The following is a 27,072-nucleotide window of genomic DNA, read 5'->3' as shown; positions in this document are numbered from 1 at the left end:
CATATGATTTCAACTATGCTTCGTACAAAGTCACCTGCAGCCTCAAGACATGACAGAAAATGTTCCATATCACAATTTTCTTGATTCTTCTTCATACAAGCAGCATGTTTTTGTCATCCTGAGAAGAGAATAATAAAGACGTCTAAATATTATGAAAAAAACAGATAATTTGAGTATTCCAGAAGACATTATCTGCATTGTCCCTGTATCAACTCCAGTGCAGACTCCTGAATCAGGCTAGACAAGATTTGCTTGCCGAGTTCTTCGGCAACTTGGTCGGCCTCTTCCGGGCAAATCCTATTGTCCCAGCCAATATCCCAAACAGAATTTATGGCTGGGTCCTTGCAGGTTAACTCCCTCTCCAACCTGATGTAGAGACTGTCTTCAGAAGCAGCAACGCTGTCCAGCTTGCTGTAACTGCTCAGTTTTCTGATCCTGTCTATAATTTCCTCCACCAATTTATCGATGGAAAGGTATGTTATTCTACTCCATGATTTGGCTTGCATCAAGGGATGGCCCAGATGATGCTTCTGTTGGTGGTATTTCCGTGTCATTAGCTCCTCCGAAATGTCCAGCAATAGCTTCGAGTCGCATTTTCCAACCTCATCTGCGCTTTCGCTCCGATGGTGTACGGGTTCTGTAGCATCAACATTGAAGAACTGTTTTGCACAGCCTACAAATGATCTGCTGCTGAGAAAAACATTCTTGAGTTCATCGTCTGTGCCAGCTGCGGCTGCATCCACTTTATTGCAATCAGGAAGCTGAACAGCTTCCGTCAATCTGTAGTCTTTTCCGTCCTGGTTGTTCTTCGATGTTGCTTCACAAAATATATTATGATCCTTGTTCACATTATCTGCACTCGGACGAAGCACATAAATAACACTATGTAAGATTATCATTCCAATTTTGTGTGGTCTTGTGGAGATTTAAGCTCCATGTCAATGTGAAAATCATGGGCACGACAGAATAAATGGATTTATAATTAATTTCAGCCAACATAGTTGGGGAATGCCAACCTGGATCAAAGGGTTTGGTGTCCTGCCCTGCCTGTTTGAACTCGTCATCACCATGAGAAGTGCCAGTTACTTCTGGAACATCATTCGTCTTATTAGATCTGATTGATTTGCCATTTTCTTTGCGTTTTTTGCCATCATCCTGCAGACATGATCTGATTTCAGAAGAGAAGATTTGCTACATAACCAGTATTTGGATAGTTCTACTGCTATGTTGAGATAATATCTCAAATTTAACCTATACAACAAGACATTTTATTTTAATGTCTCAAGATGTCGGATAGTTCTACTGCTATGTTGAGATAATATCTCAAATTTAACCTATACAACAAGACATTTTATTTTAATGTCTCAAGATGTCAAACGTAAGCATTCATCAAATGAAGTTCCTACATATGCTAGTGGAGACATACCACAGATTCGGCAATTGCAGACTTTCTAATCGGTTTTGCTCCAGACCTATTCCTATTCTTTGAACAATCAATGGGCGCTTTCGATATGGGTCTCAAAGGAGACTTCAAATCCTGATTTTGAGATGCAGTTACAAGTGCTGAAGCCTTAGTCCTTGCTACGGGTAGTTCTTTGTTAGGCTTTTCCTGCACTGCAGAAATCTTGGGATGAGATATCGGTATCCTTGTTGCCTTGACTCTCTTCTCTTCTTGTTTCTTCACATTTAATCTTGATGGTTTCTCCTCCCCAGTGTTCTTTTTCTGAACCGTAACAGCCTTCTTGTGTTGTTGTTTGTGGAACAGAGAAGAGGGAGTCTCATAATAAGGTAATGGCTCAGTAACATCCATCTCCATATGCGTCACTTCTTTTGCTTCCAATGTCTTTGCTAACACATGTTTATGATACGAACTATTCTCCCGAACCAGTTTAACTGCTTGGATCCTGTCCTGCATTGAGGTCTTATCCCTATCAAGCCCCTTCTCGACATCACTCTCCTGGTAGCGCAAATGCAAAGACTTCATGATCACAATCGGTGGCAATTGTTCAACATTATGTAGATTTCTCCTGCATTGTTTGGGTTCTGTGGCACCAAAGAAAGGCATCTCGAGTCCATTTTCTTCAACTTGGCTTTGCTTCAAACGCCTTTCGAAATGCATAGTCTCAATGAGTTCATCTAGTTCGTGTTGTTTTTGGCATTTATCTTGTGCCAAAAATGGCATCTCCCTTGCTTTAGGCATCTCTACATCAAACCCAGGCCTCCGTGAGTTCACGCAGTTCTTCTTTTCCTCTTTTTTGCTAGGTTGAACAATTTCCGGACGGGCTTGTTCCAGACCCATGAGCTTGGCAATCAAGTTTGAAGATCTAGCCTTCCTTGGATTATCAGTGGAACAAATCGACGTAACTGGCACTGTGCTCTTCGCAAGGTGCTTATCCTCAAAATGATTGCTTGTACCATACCTCATCGATCTGCTCGAGGAGTTCTTCTCGTCATCAGAAGAGGACGACAGTATATTTGTCTTGTGAAGGCTTTCTTTTATGACTTGTTTCAGCTCTTCGACACAATCCCTTGAGAAGTCGTCAGCTGAGCTTCGCGATTCATGCAACCTGTTCCGGTAATTACTGACTGCAAATCTTTGAGATCCCAGTTCTCGTTCACAAATCTCTTCAACTTGCTTTTGCTTACTGTTGATTCTAGGCATCTTCCTTGATGCATCCTGGCACTTTTTGAGCATGTCCAGTGACTCCTGAAGACCTAATGCACCTCTAAGAAGATCATCCGCGAAAAACTGTGATCTACTGTCGATGTTCGCGGAGTTCGACCACGAATCAATCACCTGAGCCAGTCTGTGAGCTTCTCTAGACACCTGCAAGAGCTGAAAGTCATTGCTGTTTCTGTAAGCCACGGCTTGTTCTTCTTCTCTACCCTTGGACGAAGTCGGATCTTGGCCGGAGTGACTTCTTCCAGATGTAAACTCCATTGCAGAACCAGTTTTGGGCTTCCCAATTGCCCTAGACTGGACTGCTTCGTGGCCATCAGCCGAGGGTAATTGTAGAGGCTTGGTTAATGATCTACGAATAGCTGATTTTAGACTGTCCTGATGCATTATCTATGAACAGAAACACAAGATCGACAGGGTCAGAGCTCCCCAGGCAAAATTTCTTGTTCTAGAAAGGGAAACTAGCATACCCTAGATCTTGCAGCTACTCCCAAATCTTTAAGCTGCTTGTCAAAAACATCTGATTTAGAACAAGAACAAGAGGAATCATAAGAACCTCACACCTACAAGATTCTGGGAGACAGATAATACCACAAAAATTGATCCACAACTGATGAATGAGAACAGATCTCAAGAACTGCTTACAAGAGAATTAAGGGAGGTAGGGGGGGGAATGAATGTACCTCAAAGAAACTGGAGATTTAGCTCATGCTGCTGCCTCCCATTCCATGGGTGATCTGAGGAACCACTCCAGATCTGTGCCAGCTTCGTATGCTGTTCTTTCTTGGTGCCATGGACTTGGCTTTAAGTTTCTGATGTAGAGAGGTGCTGCTGCTTTTGACACTCTGCTTCATTTACTTTGGTTTAATATCTTCTGCTTCTGTCAGCTTTTGGGAAATAACAGCAGTCAAACTGAGTACATGTGAAGGACATGGATGGGGTAAGGTTGACTGAGAATTTAGGAAGCAAGCAAGCAAGACAAATCCATTTGGAAAGACCAAACACCCCATCAACAAAATAATTATAACAACAATAATTGAAAGTTGAAGGAGATTGGAGCACATCTGAGCAACAGTGACAGGATATGCTCTCTTCTGCATCTGCATGTTGATCCACCTACTGCTGCTTGTCATGGCCACAACATGTGGAATAATCCATCCTGTGTCATGGATGCTTTGACCTTGGGTTAATCAAGAATCTCCTTGAGTTAGCAATGTCATTACTAGATCACATCACAGGAGAACAGATTTTGGATATCATTGGAGGCTTTGAACCCTAAGGTAGGTAGGCATGTTAGGGCATCTCTAGGATGGTGCTGCCATTGAGCTCTGCATCAATTCCAGCACCAAATATGAATCTTTCATATTGAGATCTGACTTCAAAGATCCTTAGAATTTAAACTCATTGATTTGATAGTATAAAGTATTTATAGCAATATATGAATCGATATACTCGAAATATTTAGGTTTTTGTTGGTCGGACCGATTGGTACCGAATCCAATATAGATTGCAGCTAGCAATCAATGATTAGGTTCATCTCCAAAGGACTGTTCCACCAAGTTATTGAGGTCACCTTGATCATGAGATCGGAGAAGGCCCTTTCAAGTAAAGCAAACATGTGAGTTGATGCCTAAACTTGATCACAAGCATCCCATGCCACACTACCTGACATCTCACATTTTGCATGTGAAACCATTCATGAGGAACCAAACTTCCCCTCTCTCCCTCTTTAGGTGTCTCACAAGGAAGGAACTTTGAGTTGTCAGAGAACAGTGAGAGAGCACATAACCTATTCTACAATATGCCAAATCAAGATTCAACTTTCTTATCTGACCTCCTCCAAGATTGATCATGTCATAGCTTGTCACCACTGTGAGCTCAAGCATTACTCTTCAGCATCTCCCTCCAACATGCATCTGAACTGTTGACTTTGGTTGATACTAGCAACCAAACAAAATGATTATTGATAGCTCAGAAAACCTAAAGATTTATCCAATCAAGCCAAATATTATTGATGACCATAGCGATACTTCAACAACAATGGATGAGGATGAAAACAGACGAAGATCACAACCCAATCAATAAGACGAAACGAAAGAGATAGAAACTCGTCAAGATCATGACGGTATGATGAGACAGTGGTATAGATGTAAAAAGAAATATCATTTCTTAGGAAATAAAAGACGGATTTTTTTTTATTTCTCCGAATTTGCCTAATATATATATATATATATATATATATATATATATATATATATATATATATATATATATATATATATATTGGACAAATAAATCACCATGCCACGATGGAATCAGTGCGGCTTCATCACGACCGTTCACTCGCTGGGTCGGACAGTAAGTCTGGATTGATCAAGATTACCCGGTACTTTCCTACCCGGTCCTCCGATTACCCGCTGTCGGTCGCCGACTCGTGGCCGTGGGTCCCGCTGGGGCCCGGTTGGTTAGTCATTCAACAAGGAAGGTAGCCGAGTCGGTACACGAGCAAACCAGAAGCCGGTGGACCACCCATGACTTGACCGGCGATACCCGGTGGACGACCGTTGGGATTCAAAATCGCGGAAGCGGGTACGAGAGACTCCTCTAAATCGACGGAGGAGATCTTGTCCCGTGTTCCTCTCTCTGAATCTAGTCCCTCCGATCTCCCGGGGTTCGGTCGAAACCGCTCGCTTGTTAAGGAACGGAACAACCCGGAAGGATAACACCATTACGAGAACTGAAGAGAGGAAGCTGGTGGGGATCTGACGCAGGTGCGTCGTCGCTCCATCGAGTCGTCGGATTCTTACCGCTTCTGTTCCGTCGGAGAGGTGAGTATTTGGCTTCGGAGCGGCCGTTCTTGATCAGGTTTTCCGTGAGGTCGGTGAGGATTTTGATCGCTCCTCGATGGAGATTGCTGAATCTTAGTTTCCGTATGGAAGGAAATCGGGGATCGTGGAACGAGGAGGTGTGGGGTATGGCTTCATCGAGTCTTCGGCTTCGTATCGCTTCTGTTCCATCGGGGAGATGAATTCTTGGCTTTGTCTTATCCTTTGTGATCTCCGTGGTTTCGTTTCGGCGGGGTCGTTCTTGATTAGGGATACCGTTTGAGCTCGATCGCTGTGCGAATTTGGATGGCCTCTTGATGGAATCGGGGATTGATCTCTGCGGTTCCGTTTCGGAGCGGCCGTTCTTGATTAGGGTTTCGAGCTTGTGGTTCAGTGCGGATCTTGATCGTTTCTTGATGGAGATTGCGGGGGATGAAATCGGGGGTTTTGATAATTTTCAGTTGATTGGTTAGATGATTCGGGCTTTTGGTTGGGCGAGGACTGGGTGATCGATTGGTTCTCTTAATTTGATTTTTTTTATAGTTGAATTCACCCAATAGAGATCTTCATTGGCCAGGCAATTAAACATTTTTGATCTGATGTTTTTGGTCCAATTGCTTAAACATTTTCCTTTCATCATCCAGCCAATGGATGAGATTGGTAATTTACACTATGATCTGAATAACCGTGTTCACTTTCTTTATTTTTTTTAATTTTAGTAATAATCATAAATAAGAGAGATACTAATTGGAGCTGCGTATGTGATTTGAAGGAGGGGGATCGTCATGCGCATTTCCCGGGCACCTGGCACTTCTCCGCCCTCCTTCAGGCAGGCATCTGACGAAGCGGACGCACCACCGCCCTTCGTTCCCTCCCATTTATTTCAACTTTGCATCCCCCTCCACCACTCCAAAACCGACACGTTTGGATCGGCCCTCGAAAGAAGGAAGCGGAAAGCCCCACCCCCCGTCCTCCCCTGCTACCAACCCATAACAAGAAGCCGGAGCTGAAGAAACCATCCGACCCCTCCCTATCGCTCACTCTCTCCTCCTCATCCACCCTGAGCACCATTTCCTAACGGTTAAGCTCTCACATTTCTCTTGCCGCTTGCATCTGTCCTCTTCACAGGAGACAAAGACGAAGAGGTGCACTTTCATCTGTTCCCCCCGTTCCCCGACCGTTCAAGCTCTTACCTTTCGCACCCCTTCGACGTCCAAGCCTTCTACTTCGATCTCCGTTTGGTGTTTTACCGTCGCTCTTTCCTTAATTTCGTTCTCCGCCCGTTGGAAGCCTAAGGTCGAAGTTTGGAGCGCTGGGTCGTGTGATGGTTCGGTTTCTCAAGCGGGGGCACAGCCTTAACAGGCCGGCGGAGCAAGGCAACGAGATTGGAGACGCCTCCGGGCGCCAGGCGCACAGCCTGGTCATGGAGATCGCAGGTGGGAATGATTCGGCAGCTCAGGGAAATATTAGCCAGGGAGGGAGACCCGGCCGCTCGCTTGAAGGGCAGCAGAAAATCCCCAAGTCTCGCCTGAGTAGGGAAGGTGGCTGCCGAGACGGGCCGCCTTCAGGTGTGATCGATATCATCATACCCGGATGAAGATATTCTTAGCCATGTCCAGAAAATATGAAATGAAATAATTTAGATTGTTGGTTTAATTGAGAGCTGTCAAGGAATCAATCAATCTTGAGATGATTATCCAAAGAACAATTTAAGTTATTTCTTTCTGTTCTGATGTGTCTTCGGTGCAGATATGGAGCTAATGAAGGAGAAGTTTTCAAAGCTGCTTTTGGGAGAAGATATGTCAGGTGGCGGAAAGGGAGTTTCATCAGCTCTTGCTCTGTCCAATGCCATCACCAATCTTGCCGGTATCTTCCACATCCCTGATTTCCCTATACTCATTGGATATTGCATTTCTAAACATAAAGCAAGCATTGAAATTTGTTTTACAGAGTTACCGTCCGATGAATCAGTACCGAATTCGTTCGTCGTAGTACTATTAATCTCTTTAGAAAGAATGTTAATCCATTGTTTGGTTCGACAAGGATTCTTGCTACTGCTCTAGTGATTTCGAGGGAATCTAGATCAGTTAAACAACATCTCAATGATTTCTAGCCCAATGAAGAATCTATCGACCCTTTCTGATTTCTTGTTTCTTGATATATATGTAGCTTCTGTATTTAGCGAGCAGCGGCGTCTGGAACCCATGCCTGCTGAAAGGAAAGCGAGATGGAGGAAAGAAATTGATTGGCTTTTATCTGTCACTGATCATATTGTGGAATTTGTTCCTTCTCAACAGACATCAAAGGATGGATCCAACATGGAGGTGATACTAAAAAAAAGTTCGCTTTTAGTTTATTTTAGTTAGCTTATTTTTCTGAAATCTTTGCAGATATCTATGCTTCATGTGAACAAAATTTGTCTCAAATCTTCAGATAATTGAATTCTTATTTCTTTTCTAATGGTATAGATTATGATAACTAAGCAACGCAAAGACCTTCTCATGAACATCCCTGCACTAGGAAAGCTTGATGCAATGCTCATTGTAAGACTGCCGAGCCATTTGCTTGACTACATTTTGGTCCAAATTTCTAGACATTTTTTTGTGTTGGTATAATCCTTTCAGGGTTATCTTGACAACTTCAAAGGCCAGAACGAGTTTTGGTACGTATCGAAAGATGCCGATGAGTCCGAGAAATCTAACGCAAAGAGAAATGAAGACAAATGGTGGCTTCCGATTGTGAAAGTCCCTTCGAATGGACTCTCTGAAGTTTCCAGAAAATGGCTGCAGTTTCAGAAAGAATCTATCAACCAAGTTCTCAAGGCAGCAATGGCTATAAACGCTCAGGTTCTAATGGAAATGGAAATCCCTGAGGCTTACATTGAATCCCTCCCAAAGGTAAAAGACTTGGTTTAAATCTCCTACAAGTTCAGTATATTTCAGGCTTACATTGAATCCCTACCAAAGGTAAGACTTGGTTTAAATCCCCTACAAGTTCATTATATTTCAGTTTGTATGCAGCACCTGTTCATGAATAGATTCTTCAGGTTTGCTAAATTATTTGCAAATTTATGATAGTTTTCTTTCTTTCTTTTTTTTTGGCTGTATTTGATGTTCATCAGCGTTTAAGATACATAAAATGAAAGTTAATACATTTGTGGCTATATGAAAGTATCAAAGACAAATGACGACATACTAATGAACTTAAGTTCTTTACCTCAAATTTTTGTGCTTAATGTCTCAATCATTCAACACTGAACAGGAATATCACTGTTGTCACTTCAGTTATATGGCCTTCTGCATAACAGCACAGATTTGAAGATGTTCATTGTTCTGTCACTTGACATTCCAATATATGAGATGATACTGAGTTGGGTGTTTCCAAATGTATTGCAGAATGGAAGAGCAAGCCTTGGGGATTCAATTTACCGGAGCATAACCGATGATGGCTTCGACCCTGAAGAATTCCTTGAATCGATGGACTTGTCAACGGAGCACAAGGTCCTCGACCTTAAAAACCGAATCGAGGCATCCATTATCATTTGGATACGAAAGATGCACAACAAGGACACAAAATCATCCTGGGGCTCAGCAGTCAGCATGGAGAAGAGGGAGCAGTTTGAAGAGAGAGCTGAGACCATCTTACACCTTCTCAAGCTGCGGTTCCCAGGCATTCCGCAATCAGCTCTTGACACAAGCAAAATCCAATACAGCAAAGTAAGTAACCAAAATTATAACAAGTCCATCATTTTCCACTTGGTAAACAACTTACATAATCTAGAAAATATCTTTGTTCTTTCTGAAGGATGTTGGACAATCTATTTTGGAAAGCTACTCAAGGATTTTAGAGAGCTTGGCTTTCACCGTGATGTCACAGATCGAAGATGTACTTTATGCTGATTCTCTCACTCAAGATCCATCCCTCAAAGATTCAAGTAGAAGGCAATTATTGACAGACTCCGACCTAGGAGCAGTGAAGAAACTGAACCCCGAAGAAGAGATGGAGAAGTTGAAGGAGGCACCTAGTTCAATGACACTATCAGATTTCATGGGTTGGCATTTCGATCCAGAGTCTGAGACAGAAATGAAGAATTCAGGGAGCTTAGAAGAAGACACGTTCAGCTCACAAGACATGAAGAAGATGAAGAAGCCTCCTGATGTTGTTACGACAAAGAAATTTTCATATATCGAAAAACTCGAGAACTTACGATGCTTGAGAAGCCCAACGGCTCGTCATTAAAGACCCTCACCAAGTACAAGAGAGGATACCGACATTGGTAGCAACGGAGGCAACTTGGAATCAAGTGTAAATAGTTCAAAAGCATTCTAGATCCTTGATAGCTCCAACTGGTGAGTTGATCTTTCAACCCTTTTTTGTAGATGGTAACAGCAACTCTCATGTTCCATACTCAGCTTATCTCAATTACATGAAATGCTCAGTAGGCCGCTTCCAACATCATCAACTTGTTCTAAAGGGGAATTGTAGAATGATGAAAAACAATGAAGATGAGAAATACTTTGTGATGTGTTTTGAATCACTTCATCACATGTCCCAATTATTCACGTTCAGCTAAATCGTATACACCTGATGTTTTCATCATTTTGAATCCACACATGATGGAAAAGGATTCAATAATACAAACCAAATAATGGCTTCAACTGTTCCAACGATAGTGACAATGAAAACAATGCTAGCATCACATCACAAAATGAACCTTCCCCCTCGCACTTTTTTTAATGCCAGGCCTATAGTGCATCAACAATCTGCCAAGAAAATTCATCGTAAGTATGAAATGGCAAGGGCCCGTCGTGTCTGGAGACTTACTATGAGAACCTAATAGAAAAACCTTTCTCTGTAGTAGACACATTTATGTTGCCAATTTCATCAGGGTCAGAATCTGAATCCATGTCCCTGTAATCAGCCCATGCCTCTGGAGAGCTCTCATTGTGCTCTTCTTTATTAGAAGGGATTTTCAACTCACTCGGAGGCACGGGCAGAGGTTCTTCAGCAAAGTAGCGATCATGGAGCAGCTCAGCTGCAGTAGCCCGAGAAGCAGGATCGTAGCACAGCAGCCTCTTCACAAGACCAACTTCAGCAGCACATCTATTGGGAAGGCATGCTTCCAGGCCAGTAGGATTTTCAACCTTGCCGAAGGAGATCTTGTTATAATCAGGCAAGTTTGAGCAACCTGGCCAGGTTTCTTCGGTTAAATTGCCCAAGACAGTGATGATCCTACCCAGTTGATCTAAATCTGATGTCCCTGGAAATAGAGGATCTAAACTGACAAGTTCTGCAAAAATGCAGCCTAGCGACCAGAGGTCAATCTCTTTTCCATAACTCATTGATCCATAGAGTAGTTCAGGTGCTCGAAACCACCTTGTCCCAACACATGAAGTCAGAGCACCAGATTCATCTACTTCATCTTCCTGTGCCTCGTAGGAATAATAAGAGCCCTTGAAGGGATCAACCTCAATGTCACCCGTACTACAGGTGGCCAGACAAGACGTGTCACCATCTTGCAAACTCATCTCCTTATCACTATCATATGTCGTATTCTTTGCCTTCAGACCATACAACTCCTTCAGATAGTCATCTTCATTGACCTGCCGGAGGCCTTGTGCATTCTGTTGATCAGATCTATGCTCTTGAACATCCTGGACACCAGATTCGTCTGGCAATGACGTATTCCCCTCATGTTGAACCGTAGGCAGTCGTTGAACCCATGTCTCATTCTCTGAAAATTGTTCATGTGGACTACTGTCAATCGATATCAATCTATTCTCCTGAAGCATCCTCGACTGCAAAGGATAAACAGATTCAACAATCTCTGATAGAAAAAACAGTTTGTCAATTTAATGATTAATGACGACTATAGATCGTGAATATAAAAACATCCACAAGCGAAAAGCAAAGGAGGAGTTCAACTAATGCGTGCCTCCATCTAACTAACCACAGTTCATCCCCACTATATTCACAAGCAAAAAACAATGTTATCACCTACTAGAATGCAATCGAAAGGTTTCTTTTATAAAAATTGTAGGTCTGTCATAATTCGTGAAAAAAGAAGGATTTTAACCCTCAATATAATCCTTTCCTGAAGATAAAATCACTTATGATGCCTTTGTTACAATTTGAATATCTCATAATACAAATAGTATATTTGTTATTCATATAAACATAAGAAGTGCCCCTTGTTGTTATGTTAGCTAAGAACCTATCATATGTTAACCAAGTCACAAAGACTATGAGCACATCTTTGTTCTTCGCTCATATCATCTTCATGGCCATGGTTTGCCCTCGGTTGACCTGATCGATCTGACCTAATCTTAGTCTGGAATACTGTAGTACTATTCTGAAAAATGAAGCAAGAAGATGAAAGCTTTATGGAGATCTATCGAACAGATACCTGGCCGAAATCTGCCAGCTTGAGAACCCCATCGGCCGCGATCAACAAGTTTGACGGCTTGAGGTCGCGATGCACCACCGAGCTCCTGTGGCATGCCTCGACCCCCCTCAAAATCTGGACCATCCACTGCTTCACCTCGCCGATGGCGATCCCCCCGCTCCTCTTCGCCTCCCGGATGACGGCGGCTAGGTCAGCGGGGAGGAACTCCAGCACAAGCACGGCGTCCTCGTCCTCGTGCCAGAAGTACTCGATGAGCTCGACCACGTTGGGGGAGCCGCGGAGGGCCTGCAGGGCCTCGATCTCGCGGAAGGAGCTCCGGTAGTCGTGTATCTCCTTGAGGGCGACGATGAGGCCGTCGGAGCGGCGACGGCCGCGGTAGACGTCCGCGTAGGCGCCGGAGCCGATCCGACCGAGGATCTCGTACCGCTGGGCGATCTCGCCGCGGCCGTAGATGCTCCAGCTCCGGGACGAAGTCCGCACCGGCATCGGCAGCGGAGGGGAAGAATCCATGACGATCGAGATCGAGGGTTGCAGCCAACGAGGGTTTCTGGTCGAGGACGGCGCGGAGGTCACCCGAAGTGGATGCGATCGGTAAAAAGAAGTACGACCTTCGTACTTTTCATAAATAATAATAAGCAAATTATTTTTCTGAACTCAGATGGAACCGACATCGAGCTTAAATCGAGCGTGTTGATCGAGAGAATTGATTCGGTCGAACCAATTCACTCAGATCCGTGAAACCGGACTCCATGTGTCGATCGGCTCCGTGATCCTCCGCGTGTAAAGGCCGTCGGCGGTGAGTCTCCCCCCTTCCGGTCTCTCCTCCCGTCTCTCTGCCATTCTCCCTCTTTCTCCTCCTTCGCTGTTCTTCCCTTCCCCCACCCGCCCCCCGAGTCTCCCCGACAACCCCCCTCCCTCCTCCTTTGGGCCTCTCCTCCTGCGTCGCCCCCGGTTGATCCTGATTACAAGTCAAAAGGGTGGCTTTTTGATGATGCCAGTTCGCGTCATCGACAAAGATCAAGAAACCCCGATTTCTAATCAGATTCGGTCTCCAGTTCTAGTTTAATACGGACTCCGCGGGAGGGTGTTTCTGTCTTTGGTTGTTCCTTATTTACCTCTCGATTCTTCTGCTCGACTCGAACCAGCGACCCTGCCCCTCGTCCTCCTCCACCGTGCCAACGAACACGCCCTTGCCTCGCCGCCTCATCGTGGCCCACTCTCCCTCCATTGCAGTCGTCGACTTCGCAGTGCCATCATCTTGTATACCCTTCGCTGTGCCTTGGACGGTACTCTTACGAGGCGTTCCCACTCAGCTCAGCGCCTTGCAGCCCCCTTTGCGGCTCCAGATTCTTGAGCCTTGTCCACCTGACATCCGACCCCGCGCCCGCCCTTCACGGTCTCTGATTGTTGGAAGAAGGGAAGGCTGTAAGCCTCTTTCCTAGTTAATCCTTTCCTATCATGTACTCTTCCGTTCACTTTGCGGAGTATAGACCAGGATTCTAGCAAGATTTTTTACAATCTTTTTAAAAACGAAATCAAGACAAAATTATGAATCGATCGATATCTTTTTTGGGCGACAACAGAAGAGAATGAAGGGTGGATTGCTTTTCCGTGGGTGGAAGACACTGACCTCGAGAGGTTTCTTCTCTTTGAATGATAAATCTCTTCGTGTCTGCGTCATTGGCAGCGGCCCTGCTGGTTTTTACACTGCTGAGAAGGTGCCTACTGTTCCTTTTCTTGATTTGCTTTGTAATTTAAACTGTAAAAAAAATACTGCTATTCAGTTATTGTAGCTTGATGAAAAGATTTCTTTTACTTTAAATGATATGGAAATTGTTGTCTAATCTTGGCAAAACATTGGATTCTTTCTGGAATTTCACCCGTTTCTCACCTTTTTGTTTTGTTAAGAGCTCGTCGAGAATATGAAGCAATTTTACATTCATTTAAAATTTCTCATTAATAGACATTTCTACATAGATGAGGTTCTTGATTCATTTGAATCTTTGCAGTTTTTGGGTGTATGATGATTATCATTATTGTGATTTTTAATATTGCAGATGTTGAAGGCACATGAAAGAGCAGAAGTTGATATTCTTGACCGGTTGCCAACACCATTTGGATTAGTTCGCTCGGGAGTGGCACCAGATCATCCTGAAACAAAGGCATGCCTTAGTTCACACGACTAATATCTATTTGAATCTTGAGTTATCGTTATCTTGACAAAGGCATCAACTAAAATTGAGGTTTCATTCCCAGTGAAACGATCTGTTTTATTCATATACATCAGATAAGTGTTTAAGTTCATCTTTGTGCAGTTCACGTCTTAAGTATCTAACTTAAATGAACTCATTACTACTGCATGTAAGTGGTATAGTTGGTTTGGCAGCCTGCCCCTGGACGACAGCCACTTTTTGGTGTCTAATAGTGAATGAGATAGACCATGCTATCATCATCATCCTATGGCAGGACATGAAATTTGTATCTCACAGACATGCCTATATTTCACCGAGCCTCAATCCAAGACCGTGGCCAGATGTTTCACCTTTTGTGCAGATCAGAACTTACAAGTCTCGTGACATTTAGTTAAAAAAAAAGGGTATTGTTGTAGAGCATTTATTCATCCTTTGGTTTTAGGTAATGGATTTGCTAGTGTGAAGTAGGGAGATTCATAGAGCATTCTTGGTGGGGCTGCTACTTGGTTGGGTTGGGTCTAGTTGGAGGTTAACCCAGGCCAAACCTTGGATTTGTGGTGCTTGCCCATAGCTTGACCCAACCTGTCCTAGAGTGCAGGCAACTTAGCCTGGGTCCAGCTTTGAGGTCAGGTTGGGTTCAGTCAGGTTATTGCAGGCAGGGTCAGCCATTAACATCTATGCCTTGTCTACACACATCACTAACCCTTAAAGTAATTGTACCTGAGGATGCTCTCATACCTTTTATTTGTGTTGGACATGGATTAAAATGTGTTGTGTAGCAAGAATGAGTTCAAAATGACATAAACCAACCATATGGAGGCTTCCAGGTAGACAAAGTACTGAAATCTGCCTGCTGAACCGATTTGGCTTTCTTATCATTTTATTCAATAATATGATTTAAATCAAATAATCTAATCTACATGATTTCTTATAACTGAAAATACGCAGAAGGACGTGCGCAGCTATTAACCAGCCTTTTCATCTTGTTAAAACTCTTTTCTGAATACATTCGGTAGATCAATTCAAACGGTTTAATAAGCTTTTTATATTCAAGTCGCTACCTGCTTTAGTCATCTACAGATGTCATCTTGTGTTGTTTATGATATTTCTTTTTTAACTTAGTTCGCTAGAAACTTGGCCACAGATTGTTGTTAACCAGTTCTCTCGGGTTGCTTCAAATGAGAGGTGCTCATTCTTCGGGAATGTATCACTAGGATCTGATGTTTCTTTGTCTGAACTCCGTGATATGTATGATGTGGTAAGTTTTAAAAGTGACAATTGGCAATGGTAGATTATTTGCTGCCCTCATGTTTCATCCATTTCAGCCTTTAGTTAAAACTTTGTACATTCCACGATCAGGTTGTTGTTGCTTATGGTGCTGAAAGTGACAGATCTCTTGGTGTCCCAGGGGAAGTAAGTTGTTTTAAGTTACACAATCTTTTGGTTGAGTTCTTTCTTATAATCTAGAAACTAAAAAAAAGTCATGTTTTTATGTTTTCATGTTACTCAATTATCATTTGGTTTTAATAGATATGCAACATGATGCAGACTCTTGATGCATTTGGAAACTATTAGTAGATGTTTCATAGAAGAATGGAACACCCAGATGATCAAAATTGCCTGACAACGTTGCATTAAATACTCATTGACAACCAACTGGGACAATGATATAGTAGGTGTTTACATGTTAAATTAAACTAAGGTGTTTACCTAATCTCCTTATTGCAACACAAATTGTAATTAACGAAGAGGCATATACTTATACATAGCAAAATAAAATGACAGTTCCAGTTCAAGTTTTGGGAGATACATATGTTATTCTCATTTTCTTCCTTTTCTGCTCTAGAATTTAAAAGAGATATACTCGGCAAGAGAGTTTGTGTGGTGGTACAATGGACATCCTGACTGCCGTTACATGGCACCTGATTTGAAGTGTACTGATACAGCTGTAGTACTTGGCCAGGTACCTTGGTGAAATTTAGTTGCAAGTTGCTGTAGCATATCAAAAATATTTGTTTAGAAGTTGAAGATGGAATAATTGAACAAAACTATTGATTCTGTAGATGTTTTGCTTGACTACATACTAGCGCATTATTTTCATGTAGAGCATGAAATTAAATACTGGTATTACAGGGTTTTGACAATCTGTTGTGTGAAGCTCACTGATAAATGCTGGCATTTAAACAATTTTTAATATTTTTTTCAGCTGTGTATCAAGGTGTACCATACATCCCATCTGATACATACTAATCTTTAAGATTCTTGTATGGTTACTAAGCATCTTTCATTTGTATCTCTTTCTTTCCATGGATACAATACCTTCCCCAATCTACAAGAGAGTGGTGTTCCTTTTTTCCTATTCCAAACAATTTGAAGTATGTGGGAGTACACATACTATTGGCATTATATTTGCAAGATGATTAGGGATTTTACTTATTTCAAATTGGTGAGGCTGGTTGTTTTGCTGCATTTGGCAAGCTGGGATGGGGTAGGCAAATTTTGAGCCAGAAATAAGTGATGCCATCTCTACCCTGGTCTCAATCATTTTTTTTATAATCATATCTTGCCCCTGTCTTATTCCCTAATCAAAGTTGTTGAAACCTGACCTGACCTAGTCAAATCAAGCTGGTGCACTGTGGTTCAGGTTTGAAATTGTGATCCTTACTCTTGCTTCCCTTTTAATACTCTGATCCTGGCTTTTAGTCCTAAGTCTATTTTTTTCCAACCTCATCATAGTATCTTCCCTCTTTCACTTGTCATGCTGCTTTAGTTATTTCCATTTCCTGTGGCTTCTATGAAGCACATTTTAGATACTCTGCCTGCTTTAAACTATTAGACTATCTGACCTTCTTTAATTTTACTTTTTTTGCTTTGACTTTTCTTTTTATTGTCAGCGGTCACCTATGTCAATATTGAGCCATGTTGCACCTGTAGCTGTAATTTTTAAATTGGTTTCTTAAGCATCTGTTCTGTGAGTATATACTCAAGAGAAGATTGACATGCATATACTAAGCAATGAAGTTTGACAATCTCTTGACATGCTCAGAATATTAGTTATTTGTCAATTTTGAAGTGAAGGAAGTTGAACTTGTTTTGCATTTGAAAACTAACTTTGAAATTAGTTTGCATTTCATCATGGATGACTCTATCATAATAGCAATTCCATTAATTTTCAAATGATGATGCTTTCAGGGTAATGTGGCTCTTGATGTTGCACGTATTCTTTTGCGACCTATGACCGAGTTGCAGACAACAGATATTGCTGAACATGCTTTAGTTTCTCTTCAGGAAAGCACCATAAGGTTTTTGCTTGGCCAAACAAGTTAATTAGTGCCCACAGTAATGTTTACCTTGCAGTTTTGACACAATTTTGATTCATATTATCCCTTACTGCTAAAGAAAGGTTTACTTGGTTGGAAGACGAGGCCCAGCACAGGCAGCTTGCACAGCAAAGGAACTGCGTGAAATTCTTGGTATGATTTGTTTTGCAGGACAGATATGCATGATGATAACTTGACCACAGCACATATCACTGTGTATTTCATTATTAGAAAAATGGGAACTGCATACTTATTTACTTGTAAAACCAAATTTGCATTAGTCGTCAAAGGCTTATGTTCCTTTATACATGCAATTTCCAACTGTGCAAGTATGACTATGAAAGAATTCAATTTTCGAAGCCCAAATTGTAAATACTGACCCAATACTGATTTCGACTACTTGTTAGATGGGTACAATATTGGTATACTGGTGGTATACTGATCTATACTGCTGAGTTATAATGAAAAACGAATAGCGACCGATATTGAGCTACATTGTCTGGTATGATCCTTGGTCAGTATGTGTATCGATATCATTGAATATTGATATCTAAAATCATGCTCCAAGCAACAAAGAGTTTGCTGGATAACTATGGGATTTCACTTCTGTAGGGATATGTTTTAGCAATGGCTACTTATTATGCTTCTAGTGATTGTTTTTGCATATCCTTTTCATATGAAATTTAATTATTTTGATGGCTGCAAGAAGAATTCTTTAACATTACCATCTATGTGGATATAAAAATATTAAAAAAAATGAAAATGATCAAGATTCAGTATCTCAAGCTGTTAAGAGAAAAGCTGTGACTGGTTAAAAGTGATTGAGAATAGGGGTTTAACAACAATATCTGAGACGCATGCACAAGCTATTTTATTCCTGTTCATATGTATAGCTGTCACTTACCACAGCCTAGTCTGGCTAATTTCTTATGGAAGTTATGGTTTAAGACTGTTGAGTCCTTCATATTGGCCTTTATGGTATTATATTTTCTCTCTATTTTGGAATGACTTGTGCAGGCATGAAAAATCTGCAAGTTCACATTCGGGAAGCTGATCTAGTTATATCTCCTGCTGATGAAGTATGCATCAACTACAGTACAATCACTAAAACTATATTTTGTTTGTTTGAGATTCACTTGCTTTTACACATCCTATCATTTGACAATGATTTCCCATTTTTAAGTATTACATCATTACATTGAAATACATATTACTTGCTAATTTGCACTCGAGATCTAAATTAGTTTGATTATTCTACTTGCATTTGCAGTCAAATTATATTATTTACTAGTTGACTTATCAACTCAGTTTTGTTTGATATGCAAGTTCACAATCCACTATCTTTAAGGGCATTCCCCTTCACTAACTGCTGGCTTTGGATTTTGTTTTACTATCAATTTTCGTGATATCTGATATACTTGTGGTGTTTTTTTAAGGTTTACTTACTACTTAGGTTTCAAAAATATAATATAAAAGAACTTGAGGCTTTTTCTGTCTCTTTCTAATTACAGGAAGAACTAAAGGCTAGTAGAATTCAGAGACGAGTCTATGATTTGCTATGTAAATCAGCTACTTCCCATCAGAGACATGATTTTGCTGGCCAGCGAGAACTTCATTTTATATTCTTCAGGAAACCCGACAAATTCGTGCCTTCAGAGGATGAGTCCAGAGTTGGAGGTGTACGACTTGAAAAGACTTGTCTGAAAGGTTAGATCTGGAGAGCAACTTGCTCTTTAAAAGGGCTGGGCCACCGTGCTTAATTCTTCCAATTTACTCTTACATGCAAGATTTCATGATCTGTTTAAATATAAAATTGCTTCAGCCACATTTCTTTCTGTGTAACCTATGACATGACATTTGTCATTTGCACAGCAAATGGTCTTTCCGGAAAACAGGTTGCGATTGGAACTGGACAGTTTGAAGGCCTCAATTGTGGGTATGTACTCCAATTTACTCTGGTATGCTGCCATTTGGATTTGGAGATTGTGAATTTTACAGTTCAATGAGACCATGAGAGCTTGTGTTCCTCTGCATCAGCTTCACCATCTAATTTGAACTCTACATGTTTTAGTTTGGTATTGAAGAGCATTGGTTACAAATCTGTGCCGGTTGATGGATTGCCTTTTGATAAATACAGAGGTTGGTTCTCAAGGCCCTTTGGCAGCATTACTTCTGGTGGATTTTACAAGTTTCATTAGTACAAATAAAAGCTAAAACCTGAAGGGTTAGCTATATGCAATAATATGCAGAATTAAAATTTCAACTATTTTTAGTTTGTCCAAATGATGTAGTTTTTGTAATTTTTCATTTTATTTTAAGTTAGTTTATAGTAGACTTCTTTCCTTACACATCACTTGGGTTTTTTCCAACAATGGCTATCAGCAGGTGTAGTACCCAATGTGAAAGGCAGAGTGCTCAGCAGCGACCAGCCCGAGAATGTTAACATAGAGCAAGGATTATATGTTGTTGGGTGGTTGAAAAGAGGGCCGACAGGAATAGTTGCAACAAACCTCTATTGTGCTGAAGAAACTGTAAGTTGATGTCTTCCTTGGATAACTCGTAGACTGTGTTTAACATGGAATATATGTCACAAAATTAACATCAAGACGGAATAGTTGCAACAAACCTCTATTTTGCACATACAACTGCATAGAACATTGTTTTGTACTGTAAAAAGTAAGATCAGTTATATATACATGAGCAAGCTTGCCTCCAGACTTCATCTATCCAAGTGGTTTAAAGCTTACAGCAAGATCATAGCAAGTCTTTTAAGGCTTAGGGAGCACGAATCTTCACCACCTTGATAAAGAAAATTTTGATCAGGTCGTTAGTGTCTTCGTCAAGGTGATTGATTTTGGTGTTTAACATTTGCAGGTTGCAAGCATTTTGGAAGACATCGATAACGGTTTGATTGCGTCGTCATCCGGATCACCTAAACCAGGCAGGCAAGGGCTCCTCCAAGCTCTGGAAGATAAGAATGTCAGGTTTGTGCCATTCGGTGGATGGGAGAAGATAGACTCCATGGAAAAGTTGGAAGGTCAACTGAGAAACAAGCCAAGAGAAAAGCTAACAACATGGGATGAGCTCCTCAAAGCTGCACTTGGATGATGAACAGAAAGTGTAGCTTTTCCTACATTATATTTTCTGGGCTATTTCTGTTGCTCAAAATAAGTTTTAATTTCGAGGAGTTCAAAGTTAATGAATTCATTCAATAACAAATTAAGAAATTTGTAGGCGACAGAACAACATGTTTCAATGTTCTTTGATATTCCAAGATGGATTGTCAAAGGTGAAATGGAGAACTTTGTTTGGTTCAGCTCAAGCTTTATTATTCTGCACAAGATACTAAAATCATCGAAAAGCTTCCTTCCCAATTTCCATTGTCGAAAAATAAAAAAGGAAATGAAGACTCAAAGAAGCACAGATGCCAATCAAAGCCCCATGTTGTGAACAATGAAGCAACCTCCACTCATGTAAATTGTCAACCGACGACGACTTTCTCAGCCCCTTAAATTGACTTTCAAGTCAACGCAAAAAGACTTTTTATATACATTAGATCTACCGCCAGATCCTGGATCCGCTTCACACGTTCAGAAAATTACAGTATATCTATCTCTAAATACTATTTATTTCGAACTATTTATTATATATATTATTAATAATATTGAGACTAATCTAAACGTAGTTAAAGATAGATATAAAAATAATTTAAATTTAAAGGGATATATTTGACGAGCATTAAATTTGTCTACTCGTAGTCAGCATAATACGGCTGTCGGTTGTAATATAATGGGCAGCCAACTGGCTTTCTTCTTCGTGCTCTGTGCAAGATTGCCATGGCTCTCATCATCTTCCCGACCTTCGTTTCCTCTGCCTATTACCTGCATATTCCACTCTTCCTCATCATCCTCCTCCTCGCACTCTTTTCCTCTTCTTCAGCAGCTGAGATTTCCTATGACGACCATTGCAGCTCCGTCGTCCCTCAATCCATGGCCACCAGCCTCCGTTTTGGTTCCGCCATCTTCATATCAAACGGCTACTTCTCTGGTGGTGGAGACCTCTTCCGCTCGGACTCCGGCTTCAATGGCTCTTCCTCCTTCCAGTTCCACTCCACTTACCTCCACAAGACGCGATCCCCCGGCACCTACCAAGTCGCCGGGACCTTATCCTTCCATGACTCCATCCAAACTTACCTCACCTTCAACGCTTTCGGCTTCTGGTCCGAATCAACCGGCAAGCTTTGCATGGTCGGCGATGGTGATTTCCGCCAACCTGAACCCCAACATCTCGGTGAGCCTCTCTATCTCTCTGCAGTTCTAAAGCTCGATTTCCCCAAAACATCCAACATCACTTCCTCCCTGGTGAGCGGCAGTCTGCAGAGCTGGGATCCCGCCGGCAGTCCCAACCACTTCGATCCCATTTGGCTTTCAGCTTACGCTCAGAACGGGTACGACTATACCATGATCCCTCAAGCCAACAGTTCATGTTCCCCTCGCAGATTCGAGGAGGAATCGTTGGGCTTCGAGCCTGCTTCGACTTGTTCTTTCCTCCATTCACACATGCATGGTCGAACATATAGATTAGGTGGGAGTCTTGGATTCTCCTCGAGATATATGGCCTTCAACATGATCTGTCAACAGGACGGGATGTTGCATCTGTCCATCGGATTCTCCAATGTCAGCAGCAGATACGAGAACATAGCGTCCGAGATTTCCTTGGTCGGAGAAGGCTACTGGGATCGCAGTAGGAATCAGCTCTGCCTTTTAACTTGCCGCATCCTTAAGGGGCGGAATTCAAAGGCCAATTACTCTGTCGGTGATTGCACGATCGGATTGAGCTTGTGGGTTCCAGCGGCCATGACGCTGCAGAGTAGGAGCAACGTCGTGGGCAGGATTTGGAGCAACAAGAACACGAACGACGTCGGCTACTTCAGCACGATCTCGTTCCAGAGTCTGGGAAGTCATATGAACACGATTCCTGGGCCAATCAAGTATAAGTACACTTCAATAGATTCTGTCCGGAGCTCATGCAGCGCGACCGGTGGAGCTACGCGGGGCAAGATAAGATATCCGAATGGAAGATCTCCTGGTGACATGGGATTCTCGGTCTCTTTGAAGGATGATGGCGGCAGGCGAGGGTGGGGGCAGGCGAGGGTGTTGTCGATCGGAGACACATATTATGGCGACGGTGACACTGCCATGGCGCCGGCAGAAAGCTCGGCATCTGCAGCTGATCTGATAGAGATGGACGACGAGCACCACAGCACGATCAGGAACGTAAGCTATGCGATAAGCTACAAATTCAACTCTGTTCCTTCCGATGGATTCTTAGAGATCGCTGCAGAAGGGATCTACGATGCTGCGAGTGGAACCATCTGTATGCGAGGATGTCGATTCCTAGATTCCATCGACTGCGAGATCCTGATTAAGATCCAGCTGAGACCTCTCGATCCCAAGGCCGGGGAGCACATCAGCGGCACCATAAGCAGCACGAGGAACAAGCGGGACTCCCTCTTCTTCCACCCGATCGACGTCTCATCCGATCACATGTACGAGTCGGAGGCAGTCGATTCGATGTGGAGGATGGATGTCGAGATCGCCATGGCTTTGGTCTCCCTCACCTTGTCATGCATCTGCATCCGGTCTCAGATCCTCCACTCCAAGAAGCACCCGGACGCCCTTCCCTCCATGTCGATCGCCATGCTGGTTCTCCTCGTGCTCGGCTACATGATCCCCTCCGTGCTGAACTTTGAAGCCCTGTTCGTGGCCCGTAAGAGGCAGAACGTGCTCCTGCGGAGCGGGGGGTGGATCGAGGTTAACGAGACCATCGTCAGGGTCATGTCCACGGTGGCGTTCTTCCTGTCCTTCCGCTTGCTTCAGGTGGCATGGTCTCTGAGATCACCAGAGGAGAGCAAAAGGCAGAGGGCAGCACTCATGGTGTGTTTGCCTCTGTACTTTGCCGGGGGGCTTCTCATCTGGCTACTCCAGCTGCAGGGCTGGGAAGAACTGATCTCATACGCCGGGTTGGTGGTTGATGGCTTCTTGCTCCCTCAGATCATCCTCAACATCAGCAGGAACTCGAGAGGCAACACCCTAACTGCCTTCTTCTACCTCGGAATCACAATCATTCGAGCAATGCCGCATCTATACGATTTGTATCGAGCTCATCGGTACGTACCTCATGTCAGTTCGTCGTACATCTACGCCAGTGACGATGGAAATTACTATTCATCAATGTGGGATCTAATCGCTCCTTGTCAAGGATTTGTGTTTGCTGTGATCATATACGTGCAGCAGCGGTAGGGTGGTGGCTGTGTGCTTCCCATGAGGTCCCTAATAAGCTGGCCGTCAAAGGCTCATATGTAATTTCAGTATATGAAGTGTGTGCAATTAGGGTTTTAGATTAAACCAAATAGACAGAATACTCTCTTCCGAAAGGGAGAACTTCTTAGCCCTATTCTTATGTATGCTGTGTGATCTTTCCTTCAATGCCATCTTTTCCGAAAGGGAGAGCACTATGATTACTGGAGCAAGTCAAATGCAGACTCTATTCATCTCTCAAGACCTTTGGGATGTGGTTGACGATTCATATGAAGAAAGAAGAGAGAAAGAGCACGTAAGAAGAGGTGCAAAAGAAGAAAGAAGGAAAGATCAAATTGGATCGGACCAGATAAAACCGAACAGAATCCAGTAAAAAGATATAGTGTCACATTTTTTTGGTCACCGATGCAGGCATCTCTTCTTCTCGATGGGAGCAAAAGATATGCTTTCTTGTGCTTAATTTACTTCGATAAGTGCATGCATCGTCTTGCATTTATTAGCTTCCTCTCGTTCCCATCAACATCGAAAGCGTCAACAAATTGGAGACACAAGGAAGAATTCCGCCTTCACGGTGTGTCGCGGTGAGAGCTTTCCTTGTTGCACGGCGGCGTTAGCTGCCAATTAATTACCTCCTCCTACTGCCGGTCAGCTTTCTTGCTCCGCCGTATGGTACACTCGAGGTCATCAAAGTGGCCTGTCGGAAACTGGTTCTCGTCCATCTGTAGTAAAAACGGCTCCCATGAAGCCATAGGTGCTGATGGACGCGATGAACTCGAGAATGAGGTTGTACTCCCTCCACACCCAGTCCAGAATCATGATCGGCAGGCGGCCTTTTTTCCGTCGTCCACATCTCCGCGGTGGTCATCGTGCCTTGGAGTTTGAGTTGATCCTTGGGAAGGAGGAGCCGATGCTACTTTCTGTCAACGTCACTACGGGTTAGTCTCCTCTGCTGAACGCAAACGGGGTTGTTGTCTCGAGTAATTGGTGTTTGATATCCGATGCGCCTATCTCAAGTAATAGGTTGGAATTATTTCTTTACATGTCGTAGCAAATCTTAAGGTCGCGTATTCCGAGTAATAATCCCCCTCTTGTTCGATTCGGAGACGTATTAGGCAACCAAGTATGGCGTCTATATATATTGACGCTAAGGATTAGCTCATGCATTCAACTCCTCACTGCGCTTGAACGCAACAACCAGACGAGAGAGAGAGAGAAGAAGGCGGAGCACGGCGGTTTCAGCACGAACATGAGCGCGAGCACCTCCACTGCTTCCACCGGGCAGCGCCATCCACCATGCAGCACGACGCGGTGCCGGTGTGTGCACTTGGCGCTGCGGAGGGCGCGCGTTCGAGCCGATGACCTCGTTTGCGTGTTGCAGAAGCTGGTCGCCTACACCGTCAAGGACAAGGTGCAGCATCACCTCCTCCGCCCCGGGATCAACTCAAAAACCCTTTCAATATGAAGGGTAAAAATCACAGGACAAACTAGAGATAATCCACTATAAGAATAATGAATATACAAATCTCAATCTCTTGCTCAAAACCCTAACAACAATCACAAAAGAATAACTGAGATATAAGGATCATGTCACTGTGCATAACATCTAAATTCACCCCAAGAGAATTGTCTCTCTGAGTTGTCATTGTTTTCTTCCATTTATTTTTCTTATTTTTTTTATTTTTTTCTCCTCCTTTTTGAATCAAATTGCTGTTGCAATTTTTCCACTTGGTACTGCCTTTTTTTCTGCTCCAAAAACACAACCATCGTACCCCCTAATTTTGTTAGGTCAAATGGGGTGGGCTGTGCGTTGTTAAAACCCGCAATGGGCTCAATATGTGGATTGTCAACCTAACACCCTGCACCATCCATCGTCGTGACGCCGTGCGATTTACCCTTCAGCTTCCACACGATTCTCTTGATCCCCTGCTCCGTTAACAACTTCTCTTCATCCCCTTCGCCTTTGCTAACTCTTATTTTCTTGTCTTTCTCTCTTTTCTTGCTCCCTTCCTCCTCTCTCTTTCTTTTCTAGACGGCCATGATTCTCCTCAACATATATATATATGTTGTAAGTTTTCTTTATCTAAAACTTGTTGTGCACACTAAATTAATTAAGGGAGGGAGGAACATGATGAAATCGGTGGAATCAAAGCTAGCACGAATAAGAACGAGTTACCTTGAGCTTTCTCCTCAATATATATATATATATATATATACACTCGCCTTGTTTCCTAATGCGACTCGACCTCAACTCGGTATCCTAATTCGATTCTAATGCCAATGTACGAGTTGTAACCAAATCAACTCGGTATATAATGATATCTCAATCTTTAGATTTCCTACGCTTCAGGAAACAAAATCTATCATAGATGATGTCTTTGAGTTGGATTCTTTTGTAATTTTAATCTGGACTTTCAAGAATATATTATTATTACGAGAATTTATTGGCTAGCTTTATTTTATTACGTAATGGAAGGTGTAATTAATTGAATTTAATTGTCTGCTTAAAGAGATTAAAGAAAACAAAATATAGACCTTTATTTATTTATTTATTTATTACAATTATGACTGTAAACTATAATGAACAGAAAATAAAACTCAGTGTGGAAACTTCCAATTCAATTACAATTATGACTGTAAACTATAATGAACAGAAAATAAAACTCAGTGTGGAAACTTCCAATTCAATTACAATTATGACTGTAAACTATAATGAACAGAAAATAAAACTCAGTGTGGAAACTTCCAATTCAATTACAATTATGACTGTAAACTATAATGAACAGAAAATAAAACTCAGTGTGGAAACTTCCAATTCAATTACAATTATGACTGTAAACTATCATGAACAGAAAATAAAACTCAGTGTGGAAACTTCCAATTCAATTACAATTATGACTGTAAACTATCATGAACAGAAAATAAAACTCGGTGTGGACACTTCCAATTCAACAACCACAAGTCGACTAAGAAGACTGGCTGGGCCTCTCGCTCATCCACATCAGCGTTTCTGCTGCCAACACCACTTCAGGATCGGCGTCCATCTCTACCGTCTCGTCCTGTTCGGCCTTTGCGTGGTTTATGATGGCCATCCTAAGCCCGCCGGGGTTGGCGCTCGCCGATGCTCCGTCGGCGTTCTGGGCTCGGAACACCCAGAGATGGAGAAACTGGCCGGTCAGAAACCCGTTGTCCTTCACCAGCCACATGTACTCGGGTCCCATGATGCGGTAGGCCTTGATGGAGGTGACGTACTTGAGGATGAGGTTGTACTCCCTCCCAAACCGACCGAAAACCTTGACCGGCAACCCGGCCCCGTCTGTCGTCTGCGCCTT

At 42.6% G+C, this 27,072-nt stretch overlaps 5 protein-coding genes across 9 annotated transcripts; 3 read left to right on the top strand and 2 right to left on the bottom strand.

The window, feature by feature from the left end:
• Nucleotides 1–50: 50 nt before the first annotated feature.
• On the bottom strand, nucleotides 51–3,524 carry LOC103987772 (uncharacterized). Of its 3 annotated transcripts, none has more exons than XM_009406168.3 (5): nucleotides 3,364–3,524; nucleotides 3,151–3,183; nucleotides 1,427–3,070; nucleotides 1,017–1,155; nucleotides 51–853 (listed from the first exon to the last, which is right to left on the bottom strand). In XM_009406168.3, exons 3-5 carry the CDS (start codon nucleotides 3,065–3,067, stop codon nucleotides 189–191), a joined length of 2,445 nt encoding a protein of 814 aa, XP_009404443.2. In that variant the 5' UTR covers nucleotides 3,068–3,070; nucleotides 3,151–3,183; nucleotides 3,364–3,524; the 3' UTR covers nucleotides 51–188. The 3 variants fall into 3 exon arrangements, with proteins under 3 accessions (XP_009404443.2, XP_009404442.2, XP_009404444.2); XM_009406167.3 differs by having other exon boundaries at nucleotides 3,151–3,200; nucleotides 3,364–3,523; XM_009406169.3 differs by lacking the exon at nucleotides 3,151–3,183.
• Nucleotides 3,525–6,303: 2,779 nt separating this feature from the next.
• On the top strand, nucleotides 6,304–9,874 carry LOC135640932 (rho guanine nucleotide exchange factor 8-like). Its single transcript, XM_065155805.1, has 7 exons — nucleotides 6,304–7,073; nucleotides 7,255–7,371; nucleotides 7,675–7,829; nucleotides 7,974–8,048; nucleotides 8,130–8,402; nucleotides 8,901–9,221; nucleotides 9,310–9,874. The coding sequence occupies exons 1-7, from the start codon at nucleotides 6,830–6,832 to the stop codon at nucleotides 9,742–9,744; spliced, it is 1,620 nt and encodes a 539-aa protein (XP_065011877.1). The 5' UTR covers nucleotides 6,304–6,829; the 3' UTR covers nucleotides 9,745–9,874.
• Nucleotides 9,875–10,011: 137 nt separating this feature from the next.
• Nucleotides 10,012–12,700, bottom strand: LOC103987771 (cyclin-dependent kinase F-1). Its single transcript, XM_009406166.3, has 2 exons — nucleotides 11,912–12,700; nucleotides 10,012–11,303 (listed from the first exon to the last, which is right to left on the bottom strand). The coding sequence occupies exons 1-2, from the start codon at nucleotides 12,419–12,421 to the stop codon at nucleotides 10,329–10,331; spliced, it is 1,485 nt and encodes a 494-aa protein (XP_009404441.2). The 5' UTR covers nucleotides 12,422–12,700; the 3' UTR covers nucleotides 10,012–10,328.
• On the top strand, nucleotides 12,575–20,739 carry LOC135583551 (NADPH:adrenodoxin oxidoreductase, mitochondrial-like). 3 transcript variants are annotated; one of them, XM_065155808.1, is made up of 14 exons: nucleotides 12,575–12,707; nucleotides 13,495–13,629; nucleotides 13,969–14,073; nucleotides 15,248–15,361; nucleotides 15,463–15,516; nucleotides 15,950–16,066; nucleotides 17,296–17,405; nucleotides 17,503–17,576; nucleotides 18,441–18,502; nucleotides 18,935–19,130; nucleotides 19,296–19,359; nucleotides 19,495–19,562; nucleotides 19,806–19,954; nucleotides 20,298–20,739. In XM_065155808.1, exons 2-14 carry the CDS (start codon nucleotides 13,501–13,503, stop codon nucleotides 20,529–20,531), a joined length of 1,476 nt encoding a protein of 491 aa, XP_065011880.1. In that variant the 5' UTR covers nucleotides 12,575–12,707; nucleotides 13,495–13,500; the 3' UTR covers nucleotides 20,532–20,739. The 3 variants fall into 3 exon arrangements, with proteins under 3 accessions (XP_065011880.1, XP_065011881.1, XP_065011879.1); XM_065155809.1 differs by lacking the exon at nucleotides 12,575–12,707 and adding an exon at nucleotides 12,771–13,336 and having other exon boundaries at nucleotides 19,809–19,954; XM_065155807.1 differs by lacking the exon at nucleotides 12,575–12,707 and adding an exon at nucleotides 12,771–13,336.
• Nucleotides 20,740–21,121: 382 nt separating this feature from the next.
• On the top strand, nucleotides 21,122–23,956 carry LOC135640855 (uncharacterized). The gene has a single exon (XM_065155631.1). The coding sequence runs from the start codon at nucleotides 21,260–21,262 to the stop codon at nucleotides 23,723–23,725; it is 2,466 nt and encodes an 821-aa protein (XP_065011703.1). The 5' UTR covers nucleotides 21,122–21,259; the 3' UTR covers nucleotides 23,726–23,956.
• The last annotated feature ends 3,116 nt before the right edge of the window (nucleotides 23,957–27,072 follow it).

This window comes from Musa acuminata, chromosome BXJ3-6, assembly GCF_036884655.1.
Source record: "Musa acuminata AAA Group cultivar baxijiao chromosome BXJ3-6, Cavendish_Baxijiao_AAA, whole genome shotgun sequence".
In the NCBI taxonomy this organism is placed as follows: Eukaryota; Viridiplantae; Streptophyta; class Magnoliopsida; order Zingiberales; family Musaceae; genus Musa; species Musa acuminata.
This window is presented reverse-complemented; position numbering and strand designations above follow the sequence as displayed.